The following is a 25,170-nucleotide window of genomic DNA, read 5'->3' as shown; positions in this document are numbered from 1 at the left end:
AGTTGATTGTAGCCCGAAAGAAGCTTACAGTGAAGCAAAAGGGCCCCCCCCAAAAAAAAAAAAAGCTCATCCGCCCTTCTGTCATTCTCTCTCTCTCTCTCTCTCTCTCTCTCTCTCTCTCACACACACACACACACACACACACACACACACAGTATTCTCGCCGCGCCCCCCATTCCCCGGGAAGTCGGGTCAAACCAGCGCACGGAAGATATGCTACTTTCTACTCTTCAGAATGGATTTAAAGTTGGAGAGGGAGGCGGCTGTTGAGGAACAGTCTGTTTTCGGTTCTCTGGGCAGGGGACCATAAACGCAGGCGAGAGAGAGAAGTTGGGAAGAGGGCTCACTGGGAGCGCCGGGCCAGGCTGCTGAGCCGCCTGGAGCCGAGGGGCGGCGGGGTCTGCCGCGCCGCGCGCGCTGGGTGACCGTAGCTCCGCCCCTAACTCCGGCTCAGAGTGATTGACGCGCGGCCGCCGGGAAACCCACGGCGCGGAGGTAAGGCAGGGTGCAGCTCCGGCCAGCGATTGGGCGACACACCGGCCAGAACTACTTTCTTCACAAACAGTGTAGGATAGTTACCTTGCGACCCCTGCACACGCTTTTCCATTTTGGAAAAGTTTATTCAGAGTCGGCCCTATCTTCCAGATCCAGCGAAACTGCCCCGTGTGATTAACACAGCCATTAGCTGGCGTGGCCGCGCCGGGGCCTCGGTGCCCCAGGCGACTACAACAAAGCTGGGCGTCGAGTGACGGCCAATCCTCCTCGTTTGGCATCCTCTCTCTCCCTCCCTCCCTCCCTGCCTTTTCCTCCCGTGCTACCAGCTCTAAGTGAGCTCCACTTCAGAGGTGCACACCAGTGCCGCACGCGCGCACGAACACACACACACACCCCTTTAGCGAAATCAGACAACATCGAACACCCAAACGACTACCTCCCCATTTCCTCCCACCCTATTCCACCGCGGCCCCCAAGGACTCTCCAGGGTGACCCTTGTCCGCTTCGCTAGGAGGGAGTGCTCTCTGAGTTAAGCTGGTCTCTTCTTGTCCTGGAAAAAAAAAAAATGAATGCTGACAACAAGGGTCCCGGATCTGCACAGGGAAGAAAGTTAAACAAAAGCAAAACCAAGAACAACTCAAGCCCGGCGATGGTACAGTCTGCAGAGCCTGCTGCCCCTAGATATCAGCAGAAAACCTTCGGGGCGCGGTAATCGCCTGGCAGAGGAGTAAGGGCCCGCGGAATTAAAAAGGAACAAAAGCAAGAGCGCCATGCCAAACGTCCCCGACTCGACCCCGTTAGGCATGAGGCCGGAGTGATGGGAAAATAAACTAGAAGTAAGTTTCTTTAAAACAATTTAAAAGATCTGAGGCTGTACCGTACTTTCCCTGTGGTTTTCTCCAGTTTTCCTCTCTGCGCTCTCCCTGTCCTCTTCATTCTCTCTCTCTCTCCCTCTCTCGCTCTTTCCTCTCTCGCTAACGCGCGCGCGCGCGCGCGCTCACACACACACACACACACAAACACGCGCGCGCGCACACACACACACACACACACACACACACAACAATCCTCTCCCCGCCCCCCCCAACCCCCGCTGTCCCCGCGGAGGAGCAGGCTTGCTGATTTGCTCCGGTTTGCTCGGCTTCTGCCTCCCCTCCCCCTCCCGCCCCCCGTCTCCCCCGCCCCCCCAGCCTGGGCCGTCCGATCGCACTCGCTGCATATCAGAGGCTCCGCGCGGCGCGCTCCTCCTCGCTCCCGCTCCCCACTCCCGAGATGTGTCTCCGCTGTACGACGGGCTATGGCCACCACGACTTCCGGGTTCCGTCATTTCGTTCTCCCGCCGCCGACCCGCGCCGCCAAACTGAGGCTCTTCTATAAGCCAGGCAGCAGCCAACCTGCCAACACCTACTGACACTCACTCATCTCCCAGAGAGAGAAAGAGAGCGAGAGAGAGCGAGCGCGAGAGAGCGAGCGCGAGTGAGAGCGAGCGAGCGAGAAAGAGAGAGAGGGAGAGACAAAATACCTACCAGGAAAGGGGGGGGGAGGAAGTCCAATTTTTGCAAACTATTCTTTTTTTCTTGATTTTCCCCCCCTGCTTTCTTTGAACGATACTTGAAAGAGAGAGGATCATATTAGAGATATCGCGGGGGCAAAGCTAAAAGAAGGGGGGAGGGGGGAGGAAAAATTCAAGAAGCAGAAACCCCTCGCGGAGTTTTACTGGAAGAAAAAAAAAACGGGTCTGAAAGATTCCTCCTCTTCATCATCATCAACCATCATTCATTCACTACCTTGACATTCCGGGCTCTGATTGACAGCTGGAGTGGCAAAAAGCCATGAAACACGACAGTTCGGTTACATGTGGGCTGCTGACGGGCCGCTCGTAACCTTCAGTTCGGGGGCTTGACAATTTTTTTTTCTTCTTTTTCTTCTTTTTCTTTTTCTTTTTTTTTTAACTGAGGGGAAGAGAAGAGAAAGAGGGGGAAAGGAGGACCGAAGAGAAGGAGGAGGGGAGGGGGGAGGAGGAGGAGGAGGTGGAGGAGGAGGAAGATCAGGAGGAGGAGAAAGAAGAGGAAAAAAGAGAAAAAGAAGAAATATCACAGGAAAAAAAAAAACTTCGTTGTCTTGCCTGGGCTTTTTTTTTGTTGTTGTTATTTTTGTTTTTTTGTTTTTTTTCCTTCCCTAAAAATAACATATTGGAGAATTGGGAGAAGTCTCCTTGGTTTGGACTTAAAAAAAAAAAAAACAAAAAAAACAGGAATCTTCAGCCTAGATCACTTTCTTATCCGGACTGGGATATTAAATATACGACACATCCAGGAGTTTATTGGAGCGCAGACTGATGGCGCAAAGGGTAGGTTTAAATCTCCAACACTTACCTAGATATAAATCCTCTCCTAAGAGGGGCCTGTCCCGATGCTTCCTCTCCCTTCAACGCTGCTGCTGTTGCTCGCTGCTTGATGATGGCGGCCAGGATTTTAAAAAATAGCAGCAAAATTATTCATCGGCTTCTTTCCCCCCCGTGCCTCTGCGTGTGTGCGAGTGTGTGTGCGTGCGTGTGTGCGTGTCTGGGCGCGCGTGTTCCAGCGCTGTGCGAGCGGGCGGGCGGCGAGTGCGTGTGAGTGGTGTGTGTGCCTGCGTGTGCAATTGTTACACGCTTTCGCCTCGCTCCAGCTTTGACCCCGGCAGCGCGATTCCCCGGGTTCTCCTGCTGCCGCCGCTGCCGCTGCCGCGCCGCTGCCGCCGTTGCTCCCGCGGCTCCGGGCGGGCACCGGCTGCGTAGGAGCCGCCGCCGCCGCCGGGGCCGCCGCTGGGGCCGCGCTGCCGCAGCCGCTGCGCCGCCGCCTAGACTAGCCTGGGCTGCTTGTTTTGTCTCTGAAATTGACCGGGACGCAGGGAATCCGCTGCTAAATAATGTTTCTGGTAACTTTCACGTTATTCCCCCACCCCCACCCTCCGCTCCCTTCCCCGGGGGAGGCACCGGCCCCCGTCTTCCCTCGTCCTCGGCGTTCTCGTCCTGATTTTTAGCGTTTTTCTTCTCTTTATTTTGTTTCATTTCGCCTTTTGATTTATTGGATCCTCTGGAGTAGGCGAAGGGGGGTTGGGGGTGGGATCCGGGGCTTCCTCCTCTCACTAACTCCACTTCTCCCCCGGTTGGCTCGCCACGGTTCTGCTGCCTCCGGCCCGAGCGGCACCTCCCGGCGCCCCCGCGGTCCCCGGCCTCACCGCCCCCGCTCCCTGCTCGAAACGCAGCTCTCGGTTCAGACTTTTTCATTTTAAAATTTAAAAACGTTTTCCCCAACTTTCAATTCCGTGGTTTCGGCTGGTTTGGTTTCTGTGTGTTCGACTCGTGCTCAGTACTTTTCTCCTCTCTGACTTTGTTTTTATTTTTATTTCTCTCTCTCTCTCTCTCTCTCTCTCTCTCTCATTCTTGCCTCCCCCCGCTCATGCCTCCCCCCTCTTTCTCTCTCATTTTCCCTTCGTCTTTCTCCCTCTCTCGCATCTCGAGTCCCTTCCCACTTCTCTCCTTGCTCTCTCTTTTCCCTGCTTCTTTTTCTATTCCCTCTCGGCTTTCCTCGCTCGCTCTCACCTCCTGTGCTCCCCTCCCCTGTGCCGGGTTCTGACAGTACGATGAGCTGCCCCATTACGGCGGGATGGACGGAGTAGGGGTGCCTGCTTCCATGTACGGAGACCCTCACGCGCCGCGGCCGATCCCGCCGGTGCACCACCTGAACCACGGGCCGCCGCTCCACGCCACGCAGCACTACGGAGCGCACGCCCCGCACCCCAATGTCATGCCGGCTAGCATGGGATCGGCTGTCAACGACGCCTTGAAGCGGGACAAGGACGCGATCTATGGGTAAACCAACCCCCCCATCCCGACCCAGCATACTGTGTGTGAGTGTGCGTTTGTCTCTGTGGGGGTTAAGGGGTTGGACGGCTAAGTGGGGAGTTACTAATGCTTGGCGGGCGGGAGGGGGGGCGCTTGCCTTTGGAAAGGACAGTGAAGGGGGCCTGCTTTGCTGCCCCTTGAGTGTAAGTTTCTGGAAGGTATGACTTTCTCCACCCCTTCGGCCCGAGCACTCTGGACCCCACAGCCCGGAGTGACTGAGTCCTCAGAATCTTGCCAGGGCCTTCTCCCCAAGGACGGCATTCTTGGCTACGGGACGCAGAGCTGGTCCTTCCAGGCCCCCTAACAGAGGCCTTGACGAAGGAGAAAGTTCCCTGCGATGAGGAGCAACTTTTTTTTTTTCTCTCTGGTGTTTCCTACCGAGAGTCTGGGAGTCACTGAGTGCAGCTTGAGCTGGGATCCGGATTGCTTCTGTTGGCCAGGAAGTCCTAATCACCCACTTCTTAATTCTCTGTAAATAAAGGGGGCAGACCTTGAAGTGCAGCCGGGTGGAAGGGACTGCTGCTTGCATAGAACCGCTCTTGGGGAGAGGAAGGGAGCTGGCTGGAAATTATTTTATATTCTGGGAGAACTCGGGGAGGCATGGGGCTGCAAGGTCCAAGCGTGTACCACTTGGGCTCTCCCAGATGAGGGTAGGTGGGGAAGCCTGCGGGGTACCGAGGGGAGGGGACAGTCCGTCAACAGCAACGGAGTCTGAAACAAGAGGCCGCAGGCATCCCGAAGTGTAGTTAAACCGCCGGCAGGAACACAAAGGGCAGACGCGCACGCACACATCCAAGTTTTTAACACTCGATTTGTTTCTGCCTGCTAGAGAAATGTGTCTTTGGAAGGAAGCTCCTAGGCGTTTAAGATTCTTGTTATTTTGGCCCCCACGCCCGCCCGGGGTTTACTAGAAGTAGAGCAAACAAGTTTATAAGGCAAGGGGGTGGAGAGGTTAGAAGAGCACTCTCCGATTTTGGAAGTAGCACCTCGGGTGTGTGTGTAGGTGAAGCCTTCGGCCTCCTCTGAAATGCCCACTAAAATGCGGAGTTAAGGTAATTTTTTATTTCACAGAGTGTTCCTTTCTTGGGAGGTCAGGGCTGGGTCTCACCGGTTGGTTCGGCGGCCTCTGTATTGTGGGGAGTGGGTCTGGAGCCACTCCAGGCTCCAGACTGCCTGAGCTTCTTGGATGTTTCATTACGTTCCAACTAAGGCTCTTTTTACTTGGCGGGCTAAAGTGGCCAGGGGCTTCTCCCAGCAGATCTGAGGGACTCCTGAGCTGAGGGAAAGGGCCAGGCCGTTTTTCCTTTCTGTTTCTGGCCCAGGCTCGGCTGGCTGAGGAAGGGTTGTAAAGTGTGATGCGTGCCTGTTGTATTAAAGAAGGAATCCGAACCCTCCAAACTTGTTGATTACAGTTCTTGCTCCTTCCCCTCTGCACCCCGTCTCCGTGTGTGTGTCTCTGCGTGGCGCTGCCCGTTAGGCACCCGTTGTTTCCTCTGTTAGCTCTGGTCTTTGAGAAGTGCGAGCTGGCGACCTGCACTCCCCGGGAACCCGGAGTGGCCGGCGGAGACGTCTGCTCCTCCGACTCCTTCAACGAGGACATCGCAGTTTTCGCCAAGCAGGTCCAACCTTCTTGACCCACTCACCCTTCTGCAGCCCCTCACCCCCTCCCCTTCCCTTCGAGGTTTACATGAAAGAGGAGGAAAAGGCAGGGACACCCGATCTGTTTCTCCGGCCCAGTCCGCGCTCTACGCCTCCTCCCCATCCCTGAGCCTGGAGGCGAATTGGAAGCGGAGATAAATATGGGTGTTTGTTTTTCCCCCCAGCCAGGAATACAGGGGCTCGACCCTCGAATTAAAATTGACCTGCTCCTAATCTAGGGCTTGGCCTTTTCCCCCGCCTGCAGCTACTTGAACAAGAATTGGGGATAGGGGCTGTGAGGGACCCGAGTGTGCCCAGGAGGAAGGAAGCTGGACGCCTCTCCGGGCGGTCCCCGCCCGGCGCGGAGGTGACGGAGGCTGAGAGCTGCGGCTCCGTAGACTGCAGGATAAGGGGGTACTCGGGATCCAGAGCACGACCCTGTATACCAGGCCACAGTTCAGCTGTTCCAGGGACCCCCCTCCCCCGCAATGGGGCCAGGACCAGAAGGCCCTGAATCTTTTTCAGCTGACCCCACTAATTTAAGGCACTAGCTTTTTTCAATTATTTTTACCGAAGCCCCTCTCCTCTGCCACTGCCCCTCCACCATTTCCAATCACACTACAGATTAGTTGGTGACAGGATTTTTCTTCTTTTAAATGGAGTGTTAATTCATGCTGACTTTTCCCTGCTTCTTATAGGTTCGCGCCGAAAAGCCACTTTTTTCCTCAAATCCAGAGCTAGACAATTTGGTAAGGCTCACTGTTTCTTGCCTTTCCCCAGCCAGAGCCCTCTCCCTTGCCCAGAAGCACCCACTTTCTCCCGGAGCTCCCGGGAGTTGGAGCAGAGCCCCCTTTTGAAGCTCCCGAGCGACAGGGAGCAAGGGAGTAGCTTAGAGACCCCGCCAGAGCGCTGGGAGTGAGGGGCGGGATGGACGTCCGGGAGAGCAGAGCCCAGGGAGGCAGCCAGCGGGGACGCAGCGCCGAGCGCTCGAGCAGGGGACGAGTCCCAGGTCTCGTCCCGGGGAGTGAGGCTACGAGAAGTGAGTTATTTCCTCTGTTTGCCGGGGCAGGCGGCGGAGCCCAGGGCAGCTAACCCAAAGGAAGTTAGGAGCGGCGGAGGGCAGGCCAGGGAGGTGGGGAGGGGGGTGAGGGGGCAGGTCAGCGCAGGCCACTTTTAGGTGCGATTCTTTTGCTAATTTGCACGATTTCAATATTAAAAGTACCTAAATCCTCTTTCAAAGGCCCTGCCTCACCATTCATCTTGAGTATTTCCTTCTTTAGTGAGGACGGATTTCGCTGTGTGTGCTGTTCTAAAAAGCTTTCTCTCTCCAGAGAAGCGACTTTTTTTTTTTTTTTTTTTTTTTTTTTAATTTGGCCTGAGGTCGAGGGAGGGGACGGTTAACGAGGGCTCAGGCAGAGAAAGAAGGCCTGGCCCTAAGAAAGCCGTCCGTACAAATAGCTCACTGAACATGAGGGGCAAAGATAGTAAATATTTGGGCTCAGGTTGAGTCAGATTCCTATCCCGTGGCCAATGAGGCAGAGCTGATCAGCAATCACTTGGGTTTTTCTGACGATTTCTTTAAGTGTGGGTTTTGCCTGGCCAATAGCCTATTTATTCTCACCAGCCCAATCCACTTACCACCCTCACCCCCAAGTCACAGAGTCATAACTCCACACTCTGAACTTCTCTTGCAGATGATACAAGCAATACAAGTATTAAGGTTTCATCTGTTGGAGTTAGAAAAGGTAAGCAGGAAATGACACTCCCGGTTTGATTTAGACTTCCCAATCTTAGCTGAGTTGGGATGTTTTTAACAAGCCTCCTGTCTGAGAGATTGAGCACCTGGAGATTTTGAGCAACGTATTACTTGTCCTTCCTTCAAACTGCTTCTCAACCCAGGGGCTCAGAGGATGGGTGACTTAGGATAGCCCCGTTTTTTAAAGTAGCCCCCCCCCCCATTCAGGATTATTTTGAAATGCAGCAAACCATTTGTGTTACTGGACATTCAGCCTGCTTGCGTCTCTATTAGCTGAGCTCACCCTCGGCCCAAAGCGTGTATTACGTGTATTACGTACAAGCAGAGGGAATCATCCTCGCTAGGTTGTCTTTACACTGCTGTGTAGTTCAATCACTTTTCCCTGGAAACATGCAAACCTCCTAGCTTATTGAATCGCAAATGCTAATGCTGTTCCCAGTTCCAGTGTTCTAACATTTTGATGTTATCATCAAATCGGATTTTCCTCCTTAGATTCCCAGTCTGAACCCAGTTATTTCCAGTCCTATTTCTTCTCTCTTTATTGTAACTTGTTGCTCAGGGAAGTCTCTGGAGAATAATATCTACTGCAACAATTGCTCTATTGTTTCCTCGCCCTCAACTATTACACTCATTAATTAGACTTAGTTTGGAAGACATCTCACTGTTGCTCTTTCCAAATGTAACCTTGCAACCTGATATTTTTTCCTTTAAAAATGAAACAAAACAACAGCAACAATGTGAGCTGAACCCTCTACCATGACCCTCCTTCTAGGTCCACGAACTGTGCGATAACTTCTGCCACCGGTACATTAGCTGTTTGAAGGGGAAGATGCCCATCGACCTCGTCATTGATGAAAGAGACGGCAGCTCCAAGTCAGATCACGAAGAACTTTCAGGCTCCTCCACAAATCTCGCTGACCATGTAAGTCTATGAGCCTTTGGCATTCTTTTAAGACCACTGGGCAAAACATTTTTAAAAACGTGTAAGATCAAGCTCCACTCAGCTTTCTTTTTAAGTGATTTGGTCTCTTTGGGGTTTTTTCCCTTCTTTTCTCACTACCTCTGACATACTCTTTCTCCCTGTTCCCCTTTTCTTGGACACTGCCCCCCCTCCTTATTTATGTTGAAAACCAAAATGAAAACCCTGAGAACTGATAGAGTGACTTGTGCTCTTAATGTGTAAAGTTTCCTGGATTTGGTGACTTGAGTGTTAGCGAATTGTCTGTTTGATATGATATGACCGCCGCCTTTTCTGCTTTCTCAACTCTGTGCAAGGGAAAGAGGCAAGACAGCTAGCTGGACAGGATGGGGAAGAGGGGATAGAAGAGAAAGAGAGAATTGGGGAGGGGGCTGATTTCGTAGTCATTCACAGAGATGACAATCCTGAGAATTATTGGCACTCTTGCCTTGCATTAGAAATAAAAGGAGTGAACACTTTACAATTCTCAGAGCTTTTGCTCTATAGAAACTTATTGTCAGAATATGGCTTTATTGCCAAGTGCCTGAAGCATCTTCATAATAAAAGACAGTAACCTTGATGAAACAATTATTAACAATGTATTGCAGAAAGCTGAAGGGAATTGTGATTGAGTAACCGTAGGTTAGTGGTTGAATTTTAACACTTTAACAGTTGGTGAAGGAAGACGAAGAGTAGAGTAAGGAGCAACTGTGGATGTCAGGCCAGGAAGGGAGATTTCTCTCTATTCTCTGTTTTTAATCCTATTTTGGAACTGATCTAGTGAGTCTGATGCTTAAAAAAAGCATATGTAGTGAGATTGAAAATTTGAAAAAGAAGCAAAGAGAAAAAGGATTGCAGCTGGTAGGAAAGGCAAGAGTGTGGAGGTTAAAGAGTGGGTGTGAACAGCAGTTTATTTATAGGAACCCAAGTCTGGGGGCGGGGGACAGGGTGTCTATAGATTGCATTCAATTGAACTCACAACCTAAATGATATAGGCTGTAGTCTAATAACTTAGTGGTTGAAATATTAATTTAACACTCTGTGGAGTTATACAGGCATTGAGGTTTGAAGGCAGTTTGTATCACCACCACCCCCTCCCCCCACCCCATTCCTGGGTGTTAAGAGAAACGAATTGAGATGCCTTGAGAACAAACCTTCAGTGAGGTTCTCCTCCCTCACCCCTACCCCACCCCCAAAAGTTTTGAAAATATGCAGTTATAGATTTTAATTATTAGCCTCTGTGCTGTATGGAAAGCCAGTCTAAGGACAAAAGTTTCAAAAAGAAAAAGGAAAAGACTATCTCAGTCCGGAATGTCTAGTTCTGAGACAGAATAAATACTGTGGCTTTGAAAGCTCCTGTGCCCGTCTTTACTCTAGGCTTCTCCCAGCAAGATGGGGGACAACTTCTGGAGCTCTTTTGTACTATTCAGCGTATTAGCAGAAAACAAAAGGGTACAGCAGCAGCTCTGGAAAGTTTATTTGCTGGTATGTAGCTATGTGATGTGTGGTTGTGGTCCAGGAGGCATGACACGACCTTAGAAATATTTGTTGTTGTTATTTATTTCTTTATTTGCATTGCTTCCTGTTTCTAAGTTCATATGCATTTTGCACTATTGGGGGAATGGGAAGGAATCTAGTTAAGTGGTTTATAGAATGAGCGGTTCACGGTTGCCTACAGCCAAAAAAGCTTTGCTCGTGACATTTCCAGGGGCCTCAACTACTTGGTTTTCTGGAACAGTTTCTTGACAACTGTTTTTCAAGTGGATGTAAAAAACTAGAGCATGCTAATGTTTATACTGTAGAGGTAAGATAAACTAGACTGTTTTAGAGTATTAGCTGATAGACAAAGCCAATTTATGGAACTATTGTAATATTTAAATTATATTCAGGAAGGAAGTTGTACCTAAGAGGATAATGCTTTAATAATTTAACAATCATCATCTTTGGATAAAAGAGTCAACTGTAATATTTGTTGGTCCTCTTGAAGGCCCCCAGTCAAGTAGATATGACAACTGATTTATTTTGAACCCATGAGGGCTTGACACCTCATTGGGCATCAAAATTTAAAGCCTTTTATTTCCTAGAGATCTGAACTATAACATTTTTACTTTAGCCCCCTGCTATTTGTTTTGAAAGAAAGCAATACTTTGTTCCACCAACACACTGAGTGGGAAATAGTGAGATTTGCCACAGACTTGAATTTTATGCAGGAGGTGAGAGAAAACCTTGGAGAGTTTTCACCATCTCTGCTACTTTTGTACCAGAAGTATATTGATTATATTCATTTCCAGGCCTCCCACTACAAAGCGAAGTCTCTTTATGCTTTAGCTTCTTCTGCACGCATACCCTCCCTCAACCCCCCAGCCACAAAAAAGTGAAAATACCACAGAACCACTACCTGAAAAGTGGTACAAGTGGGACATTTTCAGCATGTAAATGTGTCCAATTTGAATCTCCAGGTTTACTTTTTCATTTGCTTTGATATGCATATTTAATACATTGCCCCAGGCTGGATCTCATTTGGTGCATGCTGGTGCAGGGGTGATGATGAGCCACTTCAGAAGGATCTAGACAGCGTGTTGTTTTCTCTGTTTTATCTGTTGGCCCACTATTCTGATCTACTGTGCTTCCTCGTGGTTTTATTTGCACATGAAATGCTGAGAGCATTTCAACTTATTGGCTATGAATAATGACAGCTAAAAAAGAAGTGTAGTTTAATTTGTTGTGTGCCAAGGTTTCACTTGTGGAGGTGACAGTTTGTGACAGCTGTTTGACACCCCCAAAACACATACACCTCTATTCTTATTAAGTGGTAGCAAGCTACACTTGTGTGTGTGTGTGTGTTTAAGGAAGGAGCAGGCAACGAAGGAGTGAGAGAGAGAACAAGTATGTAATTCTGTATAGTAGAAAGCAGACAGAGAGCATCAGGAGGAAACTAGGAAACTACTAGGTACCAAAAGAGCTTTCAATTTTCTTACTAAAAATTTTGAAAATAGAAATGAATAAATGGAATTGATATAACTATATGGAAAGCAGGTTTTTGGACAGACTTTTAGGAGTGAGTTTTATAAACTATTGCTTAGTAAGTCAAGCTGCTGTCATGCTGATTTCACCTTCCACAATTTTATGTAAATAAGCCGATGTAACATAGATGCATTAAAAGAAGGCAACTGTAATGTCTTCTCTTCCATGTGACAGTCAATAAAGATATGGAATTTGTTCATTTATTATTAACACTTACTTGATAGGCAATGATAAAGGGATGTTTGTAATTAAGTGGAAAATTGCAGGTTGCAACATTGGCTACTATTTCAGTGTGTTTAATAAATTTATAATGCATGCTTATATTTTTAATATTATAATGTAGTTTATGTTATTCTTATAAGAGTAATCGTTATACATACAAAACAGCTATTAAGTATTCTTTGGGATATCGGGGAGAAAAAACTATGATGGTGAAAGGAAATAGAGTTCTATTTTCCAGCTGCAGTTCATGTTAAGTTTCCCAGACATTCAAATTTATCACGTTTAAAATAAACATGTCAAGAAGCCAATTCTTTTTAAACAAAAGTTTCAACTTGAAAACTGTTGTGGAATAATTATGCTTTTCCTAGACTGTCGTATTTCTGAATAATAGGTGATATCCACATTATCTACTTTACATAATTTTAGGTCAATTCTTTAGCTCTAGTGCAGATAAACGAAAATGTATCTTTATATTTACATATAAAGGTGTTACATATCATTAGATCAAGTTTAGACAAAGAAATATATTTCTTTGGAATACATTCTCTGAGCTAAGTTCTCTTTGCCTGAAGTGCATACAGTTTTATTGTTATTCCTAATTAATGTTCACAAGGAGTTACATTTTATTTTTTGGATGAATTAAGTATAGGGAGGAAAATACAATTATATTTATTAACAGCAATAAATGCCTTAGAATTGTCTAGCTCTGATAATGTGACTAATAAAAGAAAAATTATTTTAATTTCTGTGTTGAAATCTGTAACGTAAATGAAGCTATGCTGCTATTTTCTTTTACACCTCTGAATATGTCAAGTTTATTTATGTCACTACAGTTTTAAGAAATGGGTTAAGTCAGAGGGGAGAATTCCCAGAACCTTGTTTCCTACAGAATATGAGCAACTGTCTATAGGCAAATTCTTTTATTACCAGAAAGATTAGAGAGAGTAGAAGAGGGATAGGTTTAAGTGACTGGTCTATAGAATATCAAGGGGGAAATAATGGGATTCTATAATAACATTAATGATATGAATGATTTATTTTATCAGATAGTTTCTTACATTCTAGTGTACGATTAGGCCTTGGTGTGTTATCCAAGCTCTCTGGGTAAAGTTCTACCTTTCAGACCTGTTCACCAACTCAAGGAGACGTGGCTGAGGGCATGGGTTGCTATTGTCGTTGCATAATTTCTGGTGATTGATAGTTTTTCTGTCAATTTCCCATCAATAATAATTATATTATTTAAATCATTTAGATTGTGCAGTTGGAGTATATTTTCAGTGTAACTGGTATGAGGACATTAAACAAAGATGTACTTCATAATCACAGATATTCACTATCAGATTAAGAGGTTATTTTCAAAATTCATTTCCTCATTTTCTTTTTCAGACTGCATGTTCTATGGAATATTCCAACACAGTTCAAAACTATAGGAGACATAATATGACATTACACCAACAATACAAGAAGTTTCTATGTTCTCTAAAAGTTGCTCCATTAAATGGAGGAGTCATTTGCAAAGAGTACTTGTCAGTTCTGTGAGAGCTGCTCACATATTAATTTCCAAAGCTTAATAGAGGGGTGGAAGCAGTAAGATGAGGGGAAGATCCTGGCTCTATTTACATTTTTAAAGATTGAATCCATGTTTTGACAGCACAAACACTTCTCCCAAGTTCTTATGTCAACTTCAGAATACTGAAGTTGAAATTCCAACATTTTTTCACACCATACAATTGACATTTTAAACTTTTGTAGGCTTGACTACCTCATGATAGGAGTTTTCATCTTATTTTTTTTAAAAATAATTGTTGCATAATGTCGATTAGGAGTAAAAATGTTATAAAGTCATAGGAAATATGTTAACAGTATTAATTATGTGTGCTAATACAAGTGTATCTTGCCTTTGCTGTTTAAACATATCAAGTCAAATTAGTTTTGTATGCTGCGTTTTCTGATTAGAATGTCTTTATATATGTTGAGTATTACTTTCTCCAAGCACATGTTCTGAATTACTTTACTGTGTTTTTCAAGCTCATACTTTTCGACTCCGTGTTGTATATCATGTTTTCATTGTACAGGTTCTAGAAAATCAAATGCTTATTGTAAAGTATTTTTAATAGTACAAATAAGAGGTGGAAGTGACCTAAGGAATTATCTTGTCTAACTTCTTAATTTTAAAGATATAAATAAAACACGTTCCAGGAAAATGAAGCTCATCACTTGCTTAAGTTCTTGTGATCACTTAGAGGTGGCACCCCAGAGTCTTAATTCCAATCTAATACTCTCCCTTCTGTATCACATTCATTGAACTACCTTTTCTTTTGGGGTCTGAGATGAGTTTCAGGTTATTTTAAGTAGAACTTGTGTGTAATATGGCTTTTTTTCCCCTCTCTTTGAGGCCTAATATACTTTATTTCCCCAATCAGTTTTTAATTTATTTAGAAACCCTCATACATTTATTTACTCCATTGTCTCTTTGGGTGGAAGAACCATGAACTGTATGGAATCACTTAAACAGGGAAATATCACCAATTCACCAGGACTTATTAAAGAGTATCCTGTAGACAGGTCCCTCACAGAAATGTCATAATGGTGTAAAATGTTACAATTTCCACCATATCTGCAAACTCAACAAAAGAAGCACACATATGATTTGCTTCCTACGCCCAGAGACTCTTGTGGTTTATGCACTCTTTCCTAGATTTAGCAAAATTCAGTGACGGTTCTAAATCAGTTTTTTTTTTGTGTGTGTGTGTGTGTGTGTGTGTGTGTTTTAACTTTCAAGGGAGAAAACACTGGCAGAATTGTGTTTTCTAGGGAAAACTGTGTGTAAATGAGAAACAGAGGAGAGCAGCAGAGTGATCTCCTGTGGCCCGGCTCCTACAAGCTCTCCCCATCTTGTCTCCTGCTTTTATATTAATTACAAGTTGCATTATCAGCTGTGAGTCTGTAGCCCAGCAAATAGAAAATACTGCCCCTGGAGACCTAGCTTCTTGTATCTATTTCCATCTCCTTCTATTGTGCTCCACTCAGTATTCACGGCTTTTCTCCTGCTAACACTGCTCTTTAACGCAATTACATAAGAGCAAGTAGAGTACCATATTTGACTCCCAATTATTAAAGCCACTGGGAATAGAAACATGTTCACTCCTTGCCCTCGGGTGTCTTCATGATACTTTTGGCTGAAGAACAGAACATATACTGTGGAATGCATATACCTGAATATTCACTCACACACTTGCACACAGAGAGCATTTCTCTTTATTTTCCTACGTACATCATGTGTTTTACATGCTTTCATGTGCCACTTTGGGTTCAAGATTCACTAAACTCCTGCATATAACTTGGCAGAAAGCCAGGCCGTTATTCTTGAAAGATGTAAACTTGGAAACTATCTAGGGAGGGAAAAGAAGAAGAAGGGAGTTGTGATATAAACAAATATTTCAATTTAAGAGAAAAATGGTGTTATGGGTAATGGGTTCTATTTTTTCTGTCCACATAGGTTATAATTTTTATGACCAAGGAGGTAACAATTTTTTATTGACCAGATTATCAACATTTGTCTTTGTATATGATCACATACGTCATGGGGGTGTAGCTGAATCTGGGCAACCTTGGGGGTTACTCCTCAGCCTTGAAACCCCAGATGGATTTACCTGTTTTTCCTACTTTCAAGTTAGCTGACTATCCTGGTGCTCAGCAGTTTGTGTCAGTCTCTCAAACGAGATCATAATACTTGAGACACTCAATGGAAATAAACGTGACACTTTATTAGGAGAGCATTTTTGAGGATCTGAGGGAGAAAAGAGGGAAGAGATAGGGGTGTGGTGGGTTAGAGAGTGAACTTGAGCCAATTTCAGGTCTGGGCTGACAACCAAAGACCCAACTCATTTGGAAGAACCAGCTGCTCTTAAAGTAATATTTGCTTATGTGGCTTATTTTTCACAACCCTTTACTTTAGAAAATACCTCCTCCAGAAAACCATCGAAAAAAATAAACTGAATTACAAATTAATGAGGCCTGACTTTAAAACTCAGTGCAGGTTTGACTGATAGGGACATATCAGAATTTTCATTTGCAGGAAACCTTTCTGGGGCTATCCCTTCAAATCACCATAGTGCCCAAACAGAAAGCCTCCCTCCAGCTTCATTTGAACGATGACGTAATAGCTATTGGACGACATTTGCCTTAAAACATAGTTGAGGTGTTAGTGGTTAATTATTGTAATTTTCATGAGGGGTAAGGAGCTTTTATAGCAGCCGGCTTCATAAAAAGCCTGCAGTGCATAAAATTAACATCACTTTCTGTGTACGCTGAAAAGTTTAGCTTAGGTGAAGGTGTCACAGCTATTGTATTTTCTAAAAGAAGCCTCTAGCCAGTGTTGTTGCAAGCTGACACTCACGCCATGCTATTGTTTCTTTCTCTCTTTTTCGTGTAATTCTTCTAGCTCTTACCTGAGTACCATCCAGCAAACAGCTGAAGGACGCGAAGAGGCTGCAAAGCTTGAAGAGCCGGTGTTCTCTTTGCCTTTAGGTTGAAGCTCCTGGAGTGGTTTCTGACTTAGATCAAAAGAGACGGGGCAGGCATGACTTTGTCTTGATACAGACAGCAGAGATCCTTGGTTTTCATTTTATTTTACTCAACGTCACTCCCTACTCCACTTCCTAAAACATTTTTATTTTAGAGATCTAGATATGTGCCATATTTACAGTCACAAAATTTCTGCTTAGGGTTTTTACTTTGAATCAGTTGCATGCCTGATGGTAACGCCGGTAGCATTATTTGATGTAGATGTTATTAATCTATAGAGCTTTGGATAATCTCATCACCTATCAAAAATGCTGAATATGAACGTACAATCAGTTTGTAACAGATCTGTAAAGGAAAAAAAATCAGGGTACTTTTTGTTTTGTTTTTTTGTTTTTCGTTTTTCCGTTGTTGTTCAAATAAGAGTAGTCCCCTATTTAGTCTCCCCTTGGTTTATTGACTTTATTTTGGTAAAATCTTACGTTCTATATACATTATAGAGTTGATATTGGGAGGAATAATAGACTGATTTTCTTTCTGGTAAACTATATGTAATGACAACACGGCAAGATTGCTTTCAGATGGTCAAGATGTTTGCATGTTGCCTACAGGCATTGTCAGTTTGTCTGAATCTTTAGTTACCAATTCTTATAAGAAGAAATAGTGTGCTTTGAGAGATTGATGTTGTTTTTTAAAATGTTTCCCCCAAAGAATTTGCTTGCCGGTAGGTCTGCCGGCTTCGCTGAAGTCATCGCATACAGGTGACAAGTGTGCAGCTCTGGCCTTGAGGCTGGTCTGTTTCATGTGCTGTTCCTACTCTCTGTTTCTGCCAGAGGAAATTCCATCTCTTGCCTGCCTTCATGTGGTGCTGATAAAGTCCTTCCTGTACATTAGAATTCCTGTTTTCCTTTAAGCAACAGCAGGGTATTGGGAATGATCAGGAAAGGGGAGGAGGAACAGGAGAAGAATACACTCAGCAAAGGAGCATGAGCTGTAACTCTCGGTTTGCCTCTCATGTCCTTGGAAACAACTCGTTCTTCCAGGAAAAGATACTGCTCTGTGAATGTAAAGCTCCCGTGGAGCTCACGTCAAAGTCCTGTCTGGTTTATTAGATGGTTAACAGTTTATAGGTGTTTCTTTTTGGTGGTTGTTGTTACTGTTGTTTGTGCAAAGTAAAGCAAAACTTATCATTTATTAGGTATTGATGCGGTGTCTGTTGGTTGTATAATCAGTCTATGATAATTTTGAGAGTTCATTCAGATTGTGCATCAGCGCAATGCATTTGAAAAGTGTGAAAGGCTGTGTCATACATTCTTGAGTCTGTGGGTATTTTTTTTTTAAGGGAGTCACTGAGTTTTGTAGATGTTAATAGTCTGAAGTATTTAGTAACCAAGAGCATTGGAACTGTTTCTTGGAAGAGTGCACCCCAATTTAGAGGGCAAAAGGAAAAATGACTTAGATTTTTAAGCAAGCTTTTTTCCTGACTTAAAAGTTAACTTTATTAAGGCATAAGTTGTATATAATAGAAATGCCCCCATTTTCAGTATCTATTTCAATTAGTTTTAACAAATGTGTATACATTGCTGCAGCCCTCAGCTCATCAAGGTTCTAGAACATCTTTTCTTCTTTTTGATACCGATCACTGAAAAGACAGCGTACTATGTAGTGTGGTATCTATATATGTGCCTAGTTCCACAAATACTAATATGCACACCTTTTTTGTCTCTCTCTGCGCCTTTCTTCTTGGTTCCCCATTTATGGCTGAAATGGTAACCGTGGAAAAATCCCTTGGAATCCTGACATCAGAATCCGGCATCTTGGCGAGATCATGATGATGCAACCTCCACCCACTCGGCAGGCACCCCCGGGCCCTCCAGTGGGGGTCATGCATCCCAGAGTGGAGACAACAGCAGTGAGCAAGGTAAAAGGTCAAACATTTTCCTCGTGCAAAGTAGGCATGACTAAAATAACTTCAGTATTTTATATCACCAGTGCATTTGCCTCCCTGTAAACAGGAGAGTGGCAGGTTAGGGATCATCATCAGCTGCTATTTAGGGAGACAGTATTTCCTCTCCTTAACTTACATTACTTCAAAAAAAAAAAATTCAAAGTGAGATGTCTAGTCTTTAAGTAGGCATTACACTAACAATTGATTTGTTCTGCCAATTCTATTACAAATTTCGTTATCTACACTTCTGTGTGTGAGAGTAAGTAGAATGACAGATCTCGTTGGCAGCTATGATGCAATAGTTTGAATTATACTATAAACAGGATATTTTGTTTGTAATATCCACTATGAGAATTCTCTGTAATCAAGCAATGATGTCTCTAAAGCACACAAGATGCAAAAAGCTGTTCTTTTTAGCTCTGGAAGCACTGGACGAATTATATATGAAATCTTATCTTGAGAAGACAGATTTTGAAATTCTTAGAAGGTTATTTGTTTCCATTCAGCAGACAAGTCGTAAAAATTAAAGTAATCAGAGGGCAAGGAGGACATCAACTGTGGATGACAAGGAAGCCTAGTGTAATTTAGAATACATTTTATCATTTAAAACTCACCTATTGCACAGAAAGCAATTACAGATTGGTAGGGATGACTCTTCTATGGCTAAAATGATTATTTAAAGAAAGATGCATTGAATGTGGGCCAGGAAAGTATATAGATTTTACTTTTTAATATTTTACATTAGATGGTGTCTGATCTCCTAGGTCTATTTTATCTCTATTATGACTATGTTTATGGCCACAATAGTTAAGTATTAGACAGTCTTTTAAGTAGAGGACAGTTTAACAGCTTGAGCTGTAGTCATATATGCCATTTAAAAGAGGGTGGTTGATGTGGGGTGAGTGCCTTCACTCCTCCACGTTTCTGGCTGTGGATGTTGGAATCCTGGTATTCAAGAAGAGTCTAGGAAAATGTTCCTTCTAGGATGCCGTTCACTTGTGAATGGGTCCAAATTCTAATCTAGATTTAAGGAAGTTGCAACTGACACAGAAATGAATACTATCAGATGGTACATTGTAGAAGAATTTGTGAATCATAACTATTGAGGTTTTATATACTTTTTTTTATTAGACCAGTTAGATTGTATATAAGACAACTAAACTATAAGGCATTTTGAAGATGACATGTGTATAAATTCAGTGTATCTGCAATGCAATGGCTTAATTGTAGTTTGATGTCATGGTGATGGACTGACTTCTCCGTGTGGTTAAATCTGGAAAGCTTTCTATGACGCCACTTTCCTTACCACCCCAACTGCTGCCACGTAAAGGGCAAAATGTATCTATTAATAAAAACAAAACACCCCAAACACTATACAAAAGAGGGGAAAAGGAGAAGCAGACTTAGTGGTCTAATGAGGCTATCTTCCAAAGACTTGTTGTGTGTGAGGCTCGCTTTGACCTTTCACTTTGCTCAGGAGCCCAGCGCTTCATTTTTCACATTCTTGCAATTACGTTAACGCTTCAAGCATTTCTGACTCCAAGTCAGCTAGCAACACCAGGCATAACTCAACACTGTGAGTTTTTCTCCTCTCTGTAGATTCATTAACAGGTCACCAAGGTCCCAACTGAAATTTAAAACTGACTGGTTCTGTTGGGTTGGTTGAGTTATGGCAAGGGAGATAGCAGGAAAGGACCAGAGAAAAGGGGAGAGGGAGAGAGAAGACCCTGGGGTTTGGAGCAGGGAATAGTTGCAGCCACGGGCAAGGCATGGAGTTTTATCATTTTGTTCTGTTGTTTGTTTGTTTGTTTGCTTGCTTATTTATTTATTGGACAAAAAAGAGAAAACCTCTGAGACTGACAAACTGGGTAAAAAACGATACGAACAAACTTCAATGTTATTGGTAGCCGCACCTACTTATCCGATGTTGAAGGATTTGATCCTCATAGGATTTTATTCCTTTAATCATATCTCCATGGGAGTAAAGAATGGACATGGTAGCTTATATGTATGGGTACCAGGAAGTCAGTCATTTTACTGTAGTAAATTGTGAGAGACTAAAAAACCATTATGATTCCAATAAAATGGAGAATGTTTTAGCATGGATAATTTCTTACCTGGCTTCCCACATCAGTGGTTCCAAAACTCATGTTTAAGGGTACTCTCTTTTTTACAGCAGACTCTAAATTTTGAGGGACAGACTTGTGCCCATATTAGTCTTTTAAACATGTTTTCAAGATATTTTGGTGTTTTGTCCCACAGAATTGTCCAGAGTAGGTTTCTGTAGGAAAGATTAATTATCTGCTTCAGGGCAAAGTCAACAAAGATATTGACTGAAATCACATATGCTTATCCTAGGTTAAATCTTAGGGTTGATATATAATGGAAGACCTAAGAGGGAAATTAATGTTCTTAGTATTAAACATATTATAATGTTTCATTGGAAATCGAGTTTGTAGTTTAGAAAAGAGTTTTCTTCCTTATTCATAATTTATTAGCACAACAAGCATATGGAAAACTGTAAAATGATTCAGTTTCAAAACAAATTATGATAAACAGAAAAAATAGGGATGAATTCTACTAAATACAATGTTTTCATACACATTTTAAATTAAACTTTAATAGCCATATGCTATAAAACAATACATGCATTTATATTGCTTTATAATTTTTGTGAATATTTTTACTAAAATGATTTATGCAAATTTTTACTTTGGAACATAAAAATACCTCATTTTATGACTTGATAGTGAACAAGCTACAGTTACACAGGTGAAAGGTCATTTTTTTCTTCCATAGTGTTTGTGCAGCAAACTGAAAGGAGGAAAAAAATCAAATTTTCAAAATCTTGTAAGAAGCAAACTTGGTAAAAATGTAGAATCTGACTCTGCTGTATCTTTCAAACAGCACATGCCTAACAGTAAACTATATAAATATGAACCAGACTTTCATTCACTCTGATTTCTTTTGCTAAAAGCAGCCAAAGAGAAGGAGTGTGTCTTGTTAGGCATATTAGAATGAAGAAAGAAATTTGGTTTTTCTGGGATAGAATTAGGGTGCAGACTAGGGCCTCTGGGGAAGTAACTGGCCCTCTTTGTGTCTGGCTTCCCATCAGTAAAATGGGGCTTGATAATAAGGCTTGGGGTCCCTAATTCTGTACCTGCTGAGTCAAAAGCTGCTTTGTATTTCATTGTGTATTTTGTTAGTGTAAAGACTAGGAAGCAGCCCCCTTGTTCACAGAGCACTTTGAGAGCCTTGGATGAAAGGCACAATATATGTACAAAGTATTATTATTATTGATGGGTTTGTGTAACTCCCATTAGTGCTGATGGGAGTTACGCATGTGAATTGGCAAGAGAATAGACCCCTCAGTGTTTAGAGCACATGAAATTTACATTTTTTCCAGTGCTGTAATTGAGATGTTGACAAATTGGAGAATATTGATGAGCCTTTGTTTTAAGTATTTCGTGCCAAGTTTGTTTTATTTTTCCTGGTTTGAACAATGGTATGGGTTCAGCAGCAATGAATAAAAAGGGGAGAGTAAAGATAACTTGGTATTTCAATATTTTGATGTGCCAATATGAAATGAATTGTCTTAGGCAAATGGAATATGCTGTTTTAATCATTAGCTATGCATGAAAGAAAAATTGATGTTGACATCTTTGCTGTAAAATCGTTGTAATGGGGCCTTCCTTACAATTCATTTTTGTAAAATTCATTTTGTACATTTTGCAGCAATTGAACAATCCCTGCACTGTGAATAGGCAGGATTCCCAGAAATACCGAGACAGTTGGCCCAGTAACTGCTGAGCTCACACTGCACACCACACGCACGTTAACTATACTGTTGCCAGACCCAGTTTAACCTAAACACTGTAGCCTTCTAGTATCTGTATGCCTCCAATCTATCAGGGCACAGCGCTGTGTAAGCCAACGTGGTTCCTCCCAACTCTGCCACCTACCAAACCTCTCTATTGATCTCCATCACCCAGGTAATGAGGCTAGAATTTTATTGCTAGATATTTATTTATTTATTATACAGTTCTTTAACAGTCATGGTGTTGAAAGCTAAAAATATCCCCCTTTATTTTGGATGTAAGTATTTGTAGGTAAGCAAGCATCTAACATAGTCTTATGCTTCTGAGTTTATAATCCACGTTAGAGTTATAAAATAGTATCCTCCTCCACCAAAATAGTCCAGTTACATATTTAAAGGAGGGGGAAAAAAAATCTCAAACCCACTCATGGTGGGTCCCGAATATGTTTTACTGGGATTTCTTATTCAGTCTAGGAAAACTCTTGTCAATGGAATGTTTTCATAGTGGCGGCAATCTCTTTAAAATAACCCTAAATACAATATGACAGATGCCATCTGGCATAATCTTTTGCTAGTTGCTTTTAACTTTTATTTTTCTTAGAGCTGAGTTCATCCAAAATTGGTCACTTACTCTTATGATAAATACAATGACATTTCTTTTCCGTCCTGTCCTCCTAATTGTATCAAAAATTCTCTGAGATAGTAAATGATAATTGAACATTGTCACAGAAGAAGCTGTTGTATATGGAATATTTATGTGGCATTTTCATTCCCGCCCCCTCCCCAAGGAAGTCAAAATGTATACATACTATCCTTTAACTATCAGTAAACATCCAGGTAATTTCTGTTGATTTTCTCAGGACATTTTAGAATAGTAACCATTAGAAATAAAATGAAACTCTTCTAATAAATAAATTCTCTAGGAGCATGTAATGGTGCCCATAAATGCTTAAAAGCTTTCTATAATTGCTGTTAATTTTGAGTAATTTCTTCCTATATGTATCAACTTACTTGAAAAACCAGAGTTGGGATTTCTAGATTTTTTTTTCAACTTAGTCATGTAAAGGGATGTCTCCTGATGCCAGTTAGAGTTTAATTTAGAGTAGTAATTAAACTTGAATACTGCCTCATAAACAAAAGATAAACAATAAAGCAGCCACGTTCCCTGCTGTTTCATAGCTTTCTTTCCCAGATGTTTTAGCCTGATAATTTTTACACAGTGAACTACCTAACATGGAGTTTTGTGGACAGAGGTCGAGAATGAACTTTTTTTTTTCTTTTTGTAATCCTTTTTTTCCCTCCCAAAAGCAAACGGCAGAGGATTTCCCACAATTTAGATTTTTTTAAATTCTGATAAAATAAATACTTACTGCAGATGTGCTTTAAAGATAACTCTAGTTCTTTTGCTTAGATACTGTTTATTTTTTGTCTTCAAAACTAATCTTGTCATGATGTCTTTTATACTTAGTAATGTAAAGTGGAACATACTTCTATTTAAGTAAAATCTTGATAGTAAGTCGGAGAAAGGAAATCTTGACAGTGGATAGTTTTCCTTTTTACCCATTCCCTTGCTTTCCAGTCCCATGCATTCTGCCCCAACGACCAGCGTTACTTTATGTCTGTACTCTTCCTTGGGTTACAAGGGTTTCTCTGTCCAGTTCTGGACCCTTCCACTGTCAGCCATGATCTTTCTAATTGTCAGGTACTAGTCGGCTGTTCAATGCAGAAGCCATGTTATTTTCACTGGGTGGGGTAATTACTGAAAGCTGAGAATAGCTGCACTAAAGACAGAGGGATACTTTCATGATTCCATTAGCATAAGAGTGGGTAAATTATTCATGCCAAGTGAGGATTCTATGGGGAAAAGTATAGTTAATGCACATAGTTTTTAAATGTATCCCTTTCTGCTCTGAGACTAAATTCTTGTTGGAATCAGTTCTCAGACATTTACGGGAAAGCTCTGGTGGCGTGTTAGATGCAGTTCATCTCTCTCTGTTTGCAGCGCTCTCAATAGAGACCATCTGGCAAAGATCCAAAAGGTGATTAAACAAAATGATCAGCTCTTGTTGCTGTGTTACATGTCCAATACTCTGGATTAAAAAACATGACCCACGACAGTCAAGCTAACGTCATGCCGCTCCCCCTCCCCCCTCCCCTTTCCGTATAAGAATTCAGATGGTCCACAAATGTGTGTGCCATCTTTGTGTCCTTATGGCCCATAATCATGAACAGGTTGTGCAAATGGCTCTTTCTGTAGCACTGTCTGTTCCAGCAGCATAGAAGCATTTCATATTAATTGGGTCAGTCTAATATTCATATCGACATGGGGAAAAATTACTAAAATTTATTCTTATAGCAGACAATGAATATGTGTGCTTTCTGCCATGAGGGAAGTGAAATCTGACAACTGGCTTGTGCAACTGATTAATTTTTCTTGAAACTAGAGAAAATCAAAGCATGAAAAACTGTCATTCTCTGAAAACAGTGCACAACCCTTTGTAACTAAACAAAATGAGTTGGGTGGGGGGCTTTCGGGGAGCCTGTGGAAATAAGCTTTGGTTTTAATACCATAATCAGGGATGAATTTACAGTATCATTCAGAGGAGTCCTCCCTCCCCATAACCAAGCTGATAATCACAGGGAAGCTGACTTCCAATTAGCTCTTCCTTCCCTCACACAGATCAGGGTGTTTATATGTCCTCCTTCAGCTTTGATAAGTCACTGCAGAGTTGATACATCATATTCAAAAGTTTGAAAATCAAATGTTTTATTATGAAGAAATCCTGCTAATAGGCAAGGTAATTTTCAACCAATCATTTCACGATTGAGTTAAGGTTAAAAATGCCAAGATTTGTCACTAAGAGACAGATGTATCTTATCTTTGGGCGTTTGTACCACA

The 25,170-nt window shown here is 42.9% G+C and overlaps 1 protein-coding gene across 13 annotated transcripts in view; it reads left to right on the top strand.

Annotated features, from left to right (window-relative positions):
• The first annotated feature begins 819 nt into the window (after nucleotides 1-819).
• Nucleotides 820-25,170, top strand: part of MEIS2 (Meis homeobox 2) — a 203,315-nt gene continuing 178,964 nt past the window's right edge. For 4 of the 13 annotated variants that reach the window (XM_081049124.1, XM_081049129.1, XM_081049118.1 and 1 more), the window contains exons 1-7: nucleotides 1,923-2,845; nucleotides 4,119-4,351; nucleotides 5,862-6,003; nucleotides 6,721-6,771; nucleotides 7,717-7,767; nucleotides 8,551-8,700; nucleotides 18,313-18,427. In XM_081049124.1, coding sequence (XP_080905250.1) covers nucleotides 2,834-2,845; nucleotides 4,119-4,351; nucleotides 5,862-6,003; nucleotides 6,721-6,771; nucleotides 7,717-7,767; nucleotides 8,551-8,700; nucleotides 18,313-18,427 — 754 coding nt within the window. In that variant the 5' untranslated portion in view covers nucleotides 1,923-2,833. Of the gene's footprint in view, nucleotides 1,332-1,922; nucleotides 2,846-3,021; nucleotides 3,415-4,118; nucleotides 4,352-5,861; nucleotides 6,004-6,720; nucleotides 6,772-7,716; nucleotides 7,768-8,550; nucleotides 8,701-18,312; nucleotides 18,428-25,170 lie in introns of those variants that run through there. The other 9 variants (XM_081049121.1, XM_081049120.1, XM_081049122.1 and 6 more) reach the window with 8 other exon arrangements.

The sequence above is a fragment of the Rhinolophus hipposideros genome (genome assembly GCF_964194185.1).
Source record: "Rhinolophus hipposideros genome assembly, chromosome: 5".
Lineage (NCBI taxonomy): Eukaryota > Metazoa > Chordata > Mammalia > Chiroptera > Rhinolophidae > Rhinolophus > Rhinolophus hipposideros.
Note: the sequence above shows the minus strand (reverse complement) of the source record. Positions and strands in the feature narration are given on the sequence as shown.